Consider the following 14,434-nt stretch of genomic DNA (forward strand, 5'->3'; position numbering starts at 1 on the left):
TGTTCAGAACAATACCATAGTTATAGCTTATTGGCTTCCACCATGAAGGCAAACAATTTATACGTATTTTTGGCTTTGCTCCCTATTGCATAAATGAATGAGCTGACTTGTATTTTGCCAACTTCTGTGTTAAGCTTCTTTGTTATGCAGAAGCTAATAAAGTGCTCTCTCCACGTGGGCCACTCCATGGGTTTAGCAATCTCAGAGTCTTGCAGGGGGTTGACTTTTTTTGACTTCTTATTTATGTCGGCTCAAAATGAATCAGCTTCTGACACCATGCCATGTGACAGTGGTAAAGAATAACAGTAAGAGTCATTTCCTGCAAACATTGAAAAGGGGCTTTAGCTTTAGAATAAGGAAAACCGTATTCTCCCTAAAACATCTCTCTCTTCCTCTGCTTTACTACATAGCTCCATCCTAAAACCTCACCCTGCTTCCTACTGCCTGACTTCCTTCACTGATTTTAAGAAACAGTACTGTGGCGAGGTCACCCCACCATGCCTCGAAGGTCTTAAAACAGCCCTAGGAGAGGGCTGTAGCCGGAGGAAAGCTAGGCTGATTGGGGGAAGTAGCCACAGGTGGTGCCACGCCCCAATCAGGCCACAGCTAGCTCTATAAGAGGGCTGTTAGCCAGGAGCTGAGACAGGCACTCTCTCTAGTTACATGAGGAGAGGAGGATGTGGCTGTGGCTGCCCAGGGGGCGGGGCGGGGCGGGGCGGGGCGGGGCGGGGCGGGGCAGGGCAGGGCAGGGCAGGGCAGGGCAGGGCAGGGCAGGGCAGAGCAGAGCAGAGCAGAGGGAGCTGGGGAGCTCCAGCCTAGCAGAGCCCCAGGCCGAGGTAAAGGCCCATGAAAGGATACTAATGCTGCAGAGGAGCAGCCCAGACCTAGACAGAGGCAGCTGGTCCAACCCCCCTTGCCGATGATGAGTGGTAGAGACTGCAGGGCAGAACTCTGATTTAGAAGGGCACCGGGTTCCGGGAGGGGCACAGGACCAGCGGCAGGCGAGACACCAACTGGCAGAGGGCGCTCCTGGCTGAAAAGAGCTAATTCCCTGGACAACCAGCAGGAGGTGCCGCAGCGGTGAGTCGTCGCCCCATGACAAGTACATATATCCTCACAAAAGAGAGCACTCCCCTCAATGTCTGCTGACAGATGCCAACAAGTACAAGCAGGCAGGGGACCTGGCCATGCCTCTGGCCTCGTGCAAATGGACCATGCCTGGTGGGACCACGGAGTATCACTGCACATGATATCTAGTCCCAATGGCAAAAGCAATTTTTTTGTGTCCTGTGTGATTTTTTTCCCCTGCACCTTTTCTCCCCTGGCATCCCAGCCACAGTTAACCCATAGACTTCTAGAGTTTCCTTCCCACACAGTTTCAGGAATCCAAGAAAGCTGCACAGCTCTGCGCAGAATTGTTCTTTCCAGACTGGTTTTAAAAATTTCAGAGCAGTCCCTTCCTCATAACTTTTCTCACTTCCTTTTCTGTGTGAATAGGCATCCTTTGGGCCATAAAAAAATAAAGAAATTCAATACATCTGAAAGAATATGGAACTGCTGTGGATATTGCAGGTCTAAGAAACTCCACATTCCACCTCCAATTTCCAGGGATGCCTTCAGTTTGAATGAGATTATGAATATGAATTGATGGGAATACTCAAGAGGCTGTTTAGAAGGATCACAGAGCCATTAATACTACACTATACGTTTCATGCAGAGATAGCTGTGCCCCATAGCTGGCTAATACTGTGGAATAAAAGGAGTTAAATGTTCACACTCTCTTTCTCTCTGTGTCTCACCCCCTCCTCCTCTCCATGCATTTCTGTCAAAGACCCAATCTCTGGCCAGCCACTGGTAGGATTAGGCTGCTCTAACAGTCTGGCTGACACCTTTGCAAAGAATGAGGTCTCACTGTCTGAGGGAGAATACATGCATGCACTTTTTTTCCCAGAAGACATTTGAGAAATGAAACAACAACTTAGACTTTGAAGATTTCAAAATAACACAGGTTACCAAAAAACACAAAAACCCTCCCTTTTTGAAAGACTGCAGGCATTTTAGTTAATGTCTATGTGGGAGCCATATGGAAAAATCAGTTCTGTCCTGCTAAACTGGTTTCACAGTTTTGGTTTTCATCTATCCACAGAGCTCTGAAAAGTCTATGTTTTGTTTTATTTTGCTTCGCAAATAAGAGAGTGGTCTGAGGAGCATCTATCTATAAACAGAATAGGTAAGAGCAGTTTTTTTTTAAGTTTTCGTTTTGTTTGTTTTTGTGAAAGGTGTCTCCAAGAATCTGAGAGTATGTTGTCTGTGTAATCAAGAGAAGTTAGCCTTTAGGATGATGTTCTATTAAGGATAAGCTGATTATGTATGGTATTTGTTTATTTGTTTGCTTGTTTGTTTTTCTTTCCTAGACAAAAAAAAAACAAACTGCAGACACTATGTGAATGTTGTTTGCAAAATGCCATTTAAACAGCAGCAAGAGTAAAAACTCTGAAGTGCTGGGCAGTTTGGATGCCTTATTAAAAGGTAAAGAAAAATACTTCCAGGGTTTAATTTTGAGCTAATAAGCTATAGTTAGAACAAAAGAATGGCAAAAGTGACAGAGAAACATTACCATCAGAGGAAAAGCTTTATTGTAAAGGGATTTACGCAAGTAATCAAGAGGAAGAATAATCTTCTCAACACTTGCTAGACCTCGTAGTATAGTTCTATATTTTATTCGTCGGGTGTTTTAAATGTTACCAACACATTTTCAAAGTGGAATGGAAGGGGAATTTTTAACACTATTAAGATGTTAAATAGGATGTTCTGTTGTAGCATAGCCTGTGAGTCATACTAGTTATTTTGGAAATCACCAATGAAAACAAGTTTTCCACATGATAATCTGCAAATAGATTCAGAACTATACTTAAATGTACAGGACCAAGAAATATTAAAATTCTGCTCCATTTATAAATATTGTTTGTTCATGAGCAGTAGCTCAGCTAAGCTGAAGACTTTTTGACTTTCTGAGTTCTTCTTAACACAGGCTACAAAAGGAAAATGCCAGTCACAAAAAACTGTACAGATTATAAATCATGGATTCATCATGTCACGGATTATTTTTCTTTAATACACTCTTCTTTTACTGGCTGACAATCACATTTGCTGATGTCTTTACTCCTTCTTATTGCTTATAAGTTTCAAGAGGTTGTCTTTTTTCAAAAAGAGATACTGCTCACAGAGCACCCCCTGCCTACTAAAGCACTGCCCTACATTTCATATCAATTTTTGAAGTGATTTGTCCTTCTTCCCTTCTCTCAGGTCCAGCACTTCTCTCTCTCGCTCTCTCTCCTTAGATTAATGTGAGGCAGATGCAATAATACTGTGAGGATAATGAGCAATCTAATACAATAATACACTGCAAAAAGTTCCCGTGCTTACTTAGCCCTTTTATTTGTGTAACTGTGTACAACACAGATGTGGTGTCCCATTTTTAACAGCATCTGCATTCTCACAGACCCCTTGCTGGAACTGCCTAAGCCTCAGACGCTCCTTGTCCATATTCCTTGCAGATAATAAAGTGTCTCAGCAAAGGGGAAAATATGACATTTAAAAAGTCTGAATCAGAGGGATATGGGCAAACTAGCATTAGTTTTAAACCGAGAGACTGCAGAGATCGACTGGAAACATCCTCAAGTACACCTGCTGGGGAAAAATGCTGGAAGGAAGAAGATATAAAGTGCTGGAATTTCAGAACTATTTCTCCAATCGTTGCATTAGAGTACAGGCTTCCTCTAAATAAAAGACACACAGAATTTAAAATCTACTAAATCCCAACACAATGTCTCTCACCTGGGGTCTACCACTTTCTTCTCCATATACTCTTTTCCCTTTTATATTATTTGTTTTCTGTGCACACACCTGAAATCCTGATGAACTTACAGTCAGTATGAAATAAAAATAGAATTACAAAAAACACAGGTGGCAGCAGCATTAGGAATACAATAGATTAGCAATAATTTGTGACCGGGAGACTCCTTGCAAGTTACTGGATCTGTAAAATTACCAAGTGAACTAATGCAATAAATAAGCCAGGATAAGGTATCTTCGAATGTATTTTGTCCATTCATTTGTCAGCTGTTTTTAATTTTGATGATAATTCCTTTCTTCATAATACACTCATGCAATATATACACTGTATTGTACATATATTTGGTAATATGAGACCTTACTACAGCTTCTGCTTTTTAATCTTTGCTGAGAACTGGGGCAAGACAGAGACATTTCTCTGTGAATATAAATGAGTTAGCAAAGTGCAGATTAGCAGCATTCTGCAGTACCCTGATTTTTTACCATTTGTGACAATAATGATTATTGGCAAAGCACAACGAGAGGTACACGAAAAGAGAGGCTTTTGTTTTGTTTTGATTTTGTTTTGTTTTCCCCAATGGTAACAACCTCTATAACCTTTTATTACCCCATCTTGTAGTGCTGACGATGTTCAGATTCTGGATTTACCTGCCTTTCCATCTTCTCGTGGCCATGTGTTTGTGTCATTCTGTAAAGGTGCCCACCAGTTCCCAACACAGCTTCAAGAGTGATCTCTTCAACTGTAATCATTCCCTGATTCTTGCAGATGGTAAGGAAACCACAGTCCACCTGTTGAAGGATATACCTAAAAGGTAGGAGCAAATCATTCAATACAAATTCGCATATGTTCTTTCATTTCCTGCCCTATGGCACATGCAGACTTGCTACTGCTAATATCAAGGAGATAATTGCTGTACACTCCCTACCTGCAATGCCCTGGCAGTGCTGCCTTTAGTACCCTGAGCCAAGCAATGCAATATTGCTGTCCCTTGAAAGTCTCTTCCAATATCTCCCTCCAGCCTTCTCTTTCTTTTTTTGCCTTCTTAGTTGAAAAACTTAACTAGAATCTGGAGTGATTTTTTAAGGTAGATTTCGGCTATGTATATTCATTGTAAGATTTTTCGCTATTTGGCTATCTGGCAGACCTCTTAATTGATGCAATTACTGCTGAGTTTACATTAGGCTCCAAAAGTAAATAACTATTGCTGCATATCCAGGTGATATCTTAATCAGTTGACCAACAAAACTGTAGGAGCACCAAAGTGTCAGGCCAAAGTCAACTGCAAATATTTTTCCTCAATAAATTAACTACCCAAATCATTACAATAAGGGTATACTTTAAAACTGAAAATCAGCTTTCAGATATACTGCATGCTTAGTTGTGTATTTGGTGAGCAGTACTAAAGCTTTCATAGATCCAAAGAATTTTTAATATGGAAATTCCATTGAAGGTTAACCTGGACTTCCCAAAATGCCTGTGAATTTTGCATGTAGTCAGATCTGTGTGTGTGTGTGTGTGTGTGTGTATATTAAAGTGTCTGGTACCTTACGTCTACCTCAGATAGATATCTGGGAAGAGATGCCCTTTACCTAGATTAATCCAAAATACTCTTTGGACACTAACCAACATTATTAGTGTCAATAGATCTGATATACATTCCTGCAGAATAGTTAAAGAGCAGAGGGTGAGCCAGATGGCTCAGTCCTGATGGGCACTGTGAAGGAAGAAAACAGGACATTGCACATGTGGTTATATAACAAAGTGATGACTACAAGAATGAACCGAAGAATTGTCCTTGTTAAAGGGACATAGAAATTGAAATCTAAGAGAAAGAGGGGTTTATAGCATGTAGTTTAACAGGAACATATTAATTTCCAGATTAATTTTTTTAAACTTGGTTCATCTAGAATAAAGGCTTGAAGTACGCACTTAATTATAAGCACTGAAAGCCTCACAAGAACCTTATAGTTTTCCAAAGACCAAACATAAAACCAGAAAATTCAGAGCCCAGGTTTAAATTAAAAGAAGCCAAAACATTTGAAAAATATGGAAATACTCAGTGGTCACCCAAACAACTTTAATTCTGGCCCAGTAGCAATACCCCGAAAATATGTAAAAACTCTCTGAGGTGACCTTATGTGTCCATAACATCTCACCAATGAGTACAAAACTAGAATTACTTATATTTTATTGTACTGTAATCTAATAGAGTACATCTGTCTTTATGGCCATACTCAGTCCACTGAGAGACTGAGCAGCCAAAGAGCAAAGTAGCAAAGCTGGAGATCAGGCTTTACTGGAATCAGTCAGGAACCGACGTCACTTTGTACCAGTGATACAGTGGGCCAAATTTTCAAAGTAAATATGTTAAACTGAACTCTTGTTAGATTAGGTTAATGATTCCAGGGAGGATTCAGTATGCTAGCAGAGTGGCAAGTACATTTGTGGTGCTACTCAAGTGCATTTCCACCAATAAGCAAAGACTCATTAGGCAGAAGGGAAGAGTTAAGAAATTGAATCTCTGTATAATCATCACTTTTGAGGTATTGAGTAGGAGCTACTTTCCATATGCATGGGGGGGCATTCATGGCCCATATAAATGTTGTATTGAGTAGCTCTCATGGATGTCTTCAAGCTGTGTATAAGACTCCACATGAGCAGAATAGACTCATTGCAACTAGAGAGACTGGTGGCATGTTGGGATGGAGAGTTGAGGAGTAGCATCCTCACACTGCCAATCAAGAACAAGTAGGACTAGGTATGAAATGGATCCTCTTAATCTCAGACCTTTGGAAGACAGAGTGATGCTCTCATACTATATTATTCTTACAGAACCCATTGTTGGTTGCTCTAAGCAAGAAACCTGGATATCAGATTTTGGTAAAACACATGCTTATTTCCCCAGTGTTAGCCTGGGAAGGGAGCTCTAATAGAAGTCACTTTCCTAATTCTATTATACCATAGTATTTACTTGTCCTATAGAGTCTAAAAAGTCAGTATTGTGGAATACATCTACCCAGTAATAAATGGACAATATTCAAGAATACCTATGTGGAGTAGAAAGAAACACAGTATGTATTCTTTTTACATGAGAAAATGTAGAGCTCTCTCTCTAGGCTATTGCTTTAGTGTACCTAATAGTTGAATTGTTGTTATTACCTACAGTGGAATGTAGTTTTTAGATCTTCAATCTGAATGACTAATTACTTTATCTGCTGGGATTCTGCAGTATGACCATTTCTTAATGCCTTCAGTACATTTTTATCCACATTTTCAGGTACTGTTTCATTCTGGAGGAAGACAGAGCCCCTGCTCCTTTCACAGTAACCGTGACACCCTGTGATGTTCCCATTGAATGGAGTATACTGGTACATAAGGCATCAACAAATTTCCTTGGAAAAGCAGCACGTGGTAAGAGCTAAATGGAAAAAACCTGAAATCTGTCTGATCAGTGCAGGAGAGAAAGTAGCCCATTCATAAGAAGTGCCAGCAACCTAGGAAATCTCACCACCAACAAAAATGGCCTGGGCAAACTTGAAGTTATAGGTCCAAATCTCCCTTCCTGTGGACTTACCTGTGGGTTTGGAAAAATACGACCCAAAACTCCATGGGTGAAATCCTGGCCCTATTGGAATAAATGGTTTTTTTGCCATTGACTTCAATAGAGTCCTGCAAGATAAAATTCAGTTTCTGACATATTCTCTTCTCAGGGTAGGGTAATGAAAGGACAAGTTTATGGCCAGAGACAAGGGTGCTGGCCCTCGTTCCCTCCACCATAGCCATGTGCTCGTATTCTTTCGGAAGTGTAAGAGCAGCTGAGGTTAGGAGTTAACAGTGCAATGAGCTTTGTTAACCTGGAATCTCACCTGGATATCTGTCAGGCTGCCAGGGGAACATGGAAAATAGAGTGGCTACTCCCCACTTCCACTATTAACAACTAGAACCCTCCCCAAAACCCAAGGGACCCTAACTACACAATGTTCATATGGAGAGTATTCCATAAGATCACTAGGGAGGGAGGGAAATGCACTTCACAGAGCTGTCTCACATTCTTCTTTGTGTCTCAGATCTCTTGGGCTGGTATTTCCTCTTTTCTGCTCTTCATGACAATGTGCAACAGCAGGAAGAATCCAGAGGTGAAAGTAAGCCAGTACCGGGGTGGATCGGCTTCCCCAGGTGCAATTTAAAGGGCCTGGGGCTCCCAGCAGCAGCTGGAGCCCCCGGCCCTTTAAATTGATGCCAGAGCCCCGCTGCTGGAGCCCTGGGGTAGTGGCGGCAGGGCTGGGATGGCGATTTAAAGGCCCCGGGGCGGTAGCGGCGGCCAACCCCTTGGCCCTTTAAATCGTCCCCGGAGCCCCGCCACCGCTTCCCCAGGACTCCGGCAGGCTCCGGGGACGATTTAAAGGGCCTAGGGCTCCAGCCGCTGCTACCGCCCTGGGCCCTTTAAAGTGCTGCCAGAGCCCCCGGCTGCCGCTGTTACCCTGGGGAGGGGGAAGGAGGCCCTTGCTGGTACAGGGTGGGCCGGGGCTGGCTCTGACCTCCCCCAGCCCCGCCCCTTCTGCCCAAGGCCCCGCTCTTTCCAGGGGCCAGAGCCGGCCCCAGCCCAGACGCGTACCAGTAAGTCCCTAGACTTACTTTCACCCCGGAAGAATCTGGGTCATATTCTAGTTCCCTGGGAATACCATGTACAAGGGCAATAGGCGTAGAATAATCTGGAGCAATGCTTCCCTCAAGTTAAAAGAAAACTTAATTATCTTTTATAATTGCCAGAATCATTTCATAGGTTTAAAAAAATGACATTTTTTTAATTATTAAAAAAGCTAGATGCTGCCAGAAATAAGATGTTAATTAGCAAGGAGATGCACTTGACTAGTTAGCTCAGTGGGCATTCCTTCAAAGCCTCTGGCTTTTTTTGTTCATACAAGGCAGGGAAAGGCACAAAATCGGACTAAAGGAAACTCGTTCTGCACAAAATGTCAGTGTCCTAAAGTAAAGTACAGGAAGAAACACTGACAAAGTGGAATATTGCAATGACATCCGGTACTACATAGGTCAAAATATTTGCAATTGGGAGTTTAATTATAGTCCATCTGAAAAAATTAATTCTCTCTTGCAATATTAAAAGAATAGCCTCTAAAGCATAAAATGCTAGAAGCAAGAGGAATTTCTCTGGCATATGAATAATAAAACTGAGACGCTAAGTGATGAATTGTTGTGGCATATGAAAAGAAAAACAATTGGGTCTGCTTTTGATGAGTCTGCTTTTCATGTGCAGGTGATTATGACACTCTTGAAGCCACAAAATCTCAGAAGATTCCGAAGTTGGTGTCCATGATATTTAACTATAAAGGAAATTCTGTGGAGACTTATATGGGTATGTCTTCCTATTCTGCTTTCTATATGCTGGAGTTCCTATCAATTGAACGAGACACACACACTACTGTATACTTAACAACTGACACAACATCTGGGCATCTGTATCCAGAACTCCCAATGGATCCACGCATAGATGTTATTGGTATTGGCCATGCAACTGTGACTCTAGCTTGGAAACACAGCCCATCAGTCTTTCAGCACAAAGAAAACATCCAGTATTGTCTTCTAGTCAATGAAAAACACAACTACAAGAGTTTATGTGCAGCTGAGACAGCTATCAGATCTTCAGGTATGAAATCGCCACCAGCGCTAGCTCTTTCTCTCTTTCCATATCTTCTAGACCATCAACAGGTGATGATATTGTCCAATAGTGAATTAAGTATCATCAACAGGGCTAGTAATGGGGAAGTGAGACAGATATGCATGGGCACTAAGAATACTTATACAGTGCCCAACCTTAGACCCAGCACTCAATATTACTTTGATGTTTTTGTAGTCAACCTCCTCACTAATGCAAGTGCTACCTACACTGGAACATTTGCAAGAACACTTGAGGAACCTGAGCCTAAAGTTATTGAGCTGAAGGATGGGAAGGTAATTCATTTAATCCTGGATGGGAAAAAGCAGAAATTCTATAGCTTGCAGTATCAAGCTAAACAGAAGAAGATCCAGGTCACATTTCAATCTTGTAGTGGCCAAGTATGGGTTCAGATAGCAAGGAATGGTAAAGTACTGGCCTCAGAAAACATTGCAGGCTTCAGACATTTCTCACTGAAGGGAAAGCTGCTGGACACGTATTTGGTGCAGCTAAGGTCCATGGACCATATTAATTCTTCTGTGAAAGTTCAAGTATCCTCTCACTTTCATAAGCCTTTCTTCCCACTTCTTCCAGAAAGCTTAAAAATCAAGTCCTTCAGCAAACTGAGGACCTGCAATTCAGTCACCATTGCCTGGCTAGGAACACAAGAGCAGAGCAAGTACTGTGTGTACAAGAAAAGGATCAAAGAGGATCAAGTTTGGATGGAGGTGAGGAGTGCAGACAGGTGCTCAGGGCCCAAATCCAGACACAAGTCTGAGAAAGTGCTGTGCAAATATTTCTATGATATAAATCTACAACGAGCAGTCACCACACAGACCATCAAGGGATTGGAAGCAGGGACTCCCTACCTGTTTGATGTTTATCTAACTGGACCTTCTGGGATCCCAGTCAGGTATCACAGTAAAGTTGTGAAAACCAGGAAAAAATGTTGAGGGCTTTTCAATAAATGTTTTCTGGTAGATTAATAAGGAGAAAAATGAAAAACATGCACAATAAACACCAGTGCTCTGTGCAGTTCAAAATGTATTGGGGCATAACACACAATTATTAAAGCTGCAAGATTTATGGGGAAAGAATCTTTTCAATTGTCTAGAAAATTAGGCTCACTCTGGCATCTTTTTTCCAATATAAGCTTCTCTCTCAATTGTCTCACATTGACAGCAAAAACAAGACTAAAACAAATAGAGAAACTTGGAAACAATGGATTCTCCCTGTGACATGCAAGAAATCAGTCTGGAGTGGAATGAACTAAAATGGACCTGAAATCAAATTCACATTGTGAAATACCTTTCAAGGAGTATTGAAAATACTTAAAGGAGTTACTTTAAAATCCAACATTGTTTTTTCACTTTGCATACCTCAGTCACTGTCAATGAGGAACTGAGCGATACCACCAGGATGACTACTCTGAGAAGATTGACCTATCCCTACCAGCTGAGAGGTTTGCTTGTGAAGGCAAATGGACAATGAACGGGTATTGTTGCAAAGCGTCTCTCACGCATAAAGGGGCAAGAGTGAGAAAAGCAGTGGATCGAGTGTCCAGCTGCTGCTGCTGCTTCACATTCCAGTCAACTGTAACTACAGCAGCTCCTCAAACAACCATGTCACAATTACCGGCATATTTGCTTTGCATTCATTCCTGTGGAGAAGTTATTCTTGTGTAGAGATGGACCTGACTCACAACGTTTGGACCGGGAATTGCACCTGAATTTCCCCAAAGTTGAGGATGTTTGAATACAGTTTGCTGGTTCTGCTCATATAGAGAAAGACCTGAGTAGGAAAGCTCGAGGAGAAGGAAGATAGTTCTGATCCAAACTGTTCTAGTTCAGGTCCGTTGCTACTCCTGTTTGGGTTTTATGTATTCTATGCATACACATACACTGAATAGACAAGGGTGCATCATCTTTGGAGCTTCAGAAATAAAATATTTCTTGCAGCAAGACAGGGAGGGCTGAGAACATTATCACTAATCCTTCCTCCTCCCCAGAGAGAGATTCGCACATGCTGACCCCCCCCACACACACATCTCACTGCATGTATTATTTTACTCTTACAATGAGATACACGAATCCCCATCCCATAATTTCTGGCCCTGGCAAACACCAGCACTGTGCAGAACTGCATGAAGATCAGTTCCCCACAAGTTCATGTTCTGATTGCCCTTACCACCGTGCCCACGCACCCACAATCCTACGCAGGCAACTCAATGTGATAGGCTAATTCTTTCCTTCCTTCCGTCCAGCCCCAGCACAGCCAATTTCGAAGAATGTGTTGCTTTTTTTAAAATGAGATTTTCCTGTTGAGTAGCATGAAGTAGTATGTCTGTAGTAAAGCCTGACAAGCACAGGTGTTTTTATTGTCTCTGATTCTGTTTTAAATTTTGGAAAAGGCAAAGTATGAGGAATATTTTTAACAAAAAAATCCCCCTAGAAAAAAAAATCTTCATAAATAATTATGCTCAGTGTCATCTACCTGCAGAAGAGATTTTTGAACACAGACTCTGGGCAGATCTGGATTTCATATATGAAGTAATGTGAAACATTAACAGACCCAGATATTTCTGAAGAAAAAGGATCTGCTTTATTTGTTTTTTTCCAAAATTACACAAAGCAAGGTATAAGTGCGTAATTCTACTCCACATGTATTTATTGTACATTGTGCACGCTAGAACCTCATTTACATTTTTGGAGCATCAAGGTTTCAACTTATTGTTTATTATTATTAATATTTCAACAGTGCTCAGAGGTGCCAGTCAGCTCTGGGTCCCCACTGTGCTAAGTGCTGTAAAAACATATAGGGCATGTCTATACTTAAGGCTAAATCGGTGCTGCTGCGATCCGTACAGAGGTGTCTATTTAGCGGGTCTGGCGAAGACCCACTAAGTCGATGGCAGAGTGCTCTCCCGTCAACTTCTGTACTCCAGTTCCCCGAAAAGCAAAATGGAAGTTGGCAGGAGAGCATCTCCCATCAACACAGCGTGGTGTAGACACCAGTGTAAGTCAATCTGTGTTACAAAGACTTCAGGTACATAACTTACGTAACTGAAGTAGCATAACTTAGGTTGACTAACAGCCCAGAGTATGAAACAGTCGCAGCTCTGAAGAATTAATGTAGTTTAAGACAAGACTCAAGAGTAGGCAAGAGGCACTTGCCCAACAGCTTCCTCGTGGTTCCTGAATATGAATGCCAGTACCAGCCCCCCTGCTTGCTGCAAGAAGGGTAGGGTCCCTGGCACCTCTATGGGATCAGCTGAAGAATCATGGCCCTACACTCCTAAAGCACTGTGCAGGGAAACATCTAGGGATTCTGAGCAACACAAAACTTTAGGGGCCACAGACCTACGGGTAAGTCTACAGTGCAATTAAACACCACAGCTAACCTGCCTCAGCTGACTTGACCTCACAGAGCATGGGCTTTAGGGCTGTAAGACTGCGGTGCAGACAATCGGGCACAGGCAGCAGCCCAAGCTCTGGGACCCAGCAAGTGGGAATGGTCCCAGTGCCTGGGTTCCAGCCACAGCCTGAACGTGTACACCACAATTTGGCAGTCCTGCAGCCCATGACCAGCCAACCAGAGTCAACTGGCATGAGCCAGCCATCCGTGTTTAACTGCAGACATACCTAGGAAGGCTTCTCCTTCGGTGACCTGTAGCCCCACCTGCGCCCATCAAGAACTCATCAGGTAATTGTCTAAGGAACTAGAGGCACAGCATTCTCTCTGGCGGGCCTTCGTGTCTAAAATTTGCTTCTGCCAAAAAATAGCCTGAACCCAAACCTGGCCATGTTTAGAACATGATGCAAGACTCATCCTTTTGTCCACCAACTGTACACTTTGAAATCCCTAGGTTTTTCTCTGTCTCTTGAAAGTCTCAATGGTGTGTAATTTATCTGTTCGTTTTATCTGGGTTATGTTAAGCCTGTAAAGTACACTAAGGTGCTATGGAGATGGATGCCCTAAAAATGGTTGCAATAACAACCCAAGGAGAGGAGAATACGATGATCTATCCAGTTGTTTATAACACACTCTTAATATGGAGACCTCGAGCTAACAAAACTGCCATTGAGATCTCTGTGTTTGCAAGCTAGATCCAGGGCAGTATCATAGGTGCTGGAACAATTTTTACAAGGGGAGGTGAGTGCTAAAAGCCATGGAACAAAACTGTAACTTCTGTATAGGATGGAAACGATTTCAAACCAGCGGGTGCTGCTGCACCCCCACCAGCCCTAGTTCCAGCACCTATGGCAATATATGGCTCATAAATAATGTCACAAAACTCCTCTTACACTATGCGCACTTAAAAATCATTCAATTTCCATTTCACTGTTGATGCTATATAGAACCATTAGCGGAATAGAAATTAGATGTGGCACAAATGTTCTTCGCTGTCATTCTTTTCACTGCTATTCCCCTTTTATGGAGCGCAGCAAGTAGCAGACTTTGAAAACCTTGACCACATGCCCCCCCACCCTCCCCCCCCACCCCCCGTTTGGCTCCATCTCCTCTTGCTCTCTTTCTAAAGAAGCTCAACTACTTTGGCCTACCCCACCTCAAGCTGCAGTCAGCATTTTCCATCTCCCAACAGTCTACTAACCTGTGCCAAGTAAGGAAAGTACTGAAACAAGGCATGGAGGTTTCAAGTTCGCCCTGTGTGGCCTTGAGGAAGCTACGCAGGCCTGTGTGTATTTTGTCCTCTCAAATGATTTAAGCTAAGCCCTCTGTGGCTTTGCTATGCCAAAAGGGTTTTCAAAGTGTCCTGTGGTGGGCTTTTCCCATATGCTGCCGGCTGCCACAACCTGGATCCTGAGGATGATGGAATATCCAAGCTTGAATCAATAATATCCCTTCCCAGAATGGCTTGCTGCGTATTCTCTGTTACAAGGACG

General features: G+C 42.5%; 1 protein-coding gene across 1 annotated transcript; it reads left to right on the top strand.

The window, feature by feature from the left end:
- Nucleotides 1-2,447: 2,447 nt before the first annotated feature.
- Nucleotides 2,448-14,010, top strand: LOC141990924 (protein NDNF-like). The gene is made up of 4 exons (XM_074958791.1): nucleotides 2,448-2,529; nucleotides 4,475-4,667; nucleotides 7,134-7,267; nucleotides 9,132-14,010. Exons 1-4 carry the CDS (start codon nucleotides 2,448-2,450, stop codon nucleotides 10,481-10,483), a joined length of 1,761 nt encoding a protein of 586 aa, XP_074814892.1. The 3' UTR covers nucleotides 10,484-14,010.
- The last annotated feature ends 424 nt before the right edge of the window (nucleotides 14,011-14,434 follow it).

The sequence above is a fragment of the Natator depressus genome, chromosome 7, assembly GCF_965152275.1.
Source record: "Natator depressus isolate rNatDep1 chromosome 7, rNatDep2.hap1, whole genome shotgun sequence".
Classification (NCBI taxonomy): domain Eukaryota; kingdom Metazoa; phylum Chordata; order Testudines; family Cheloniidae; genus Natator; species Natator depressus.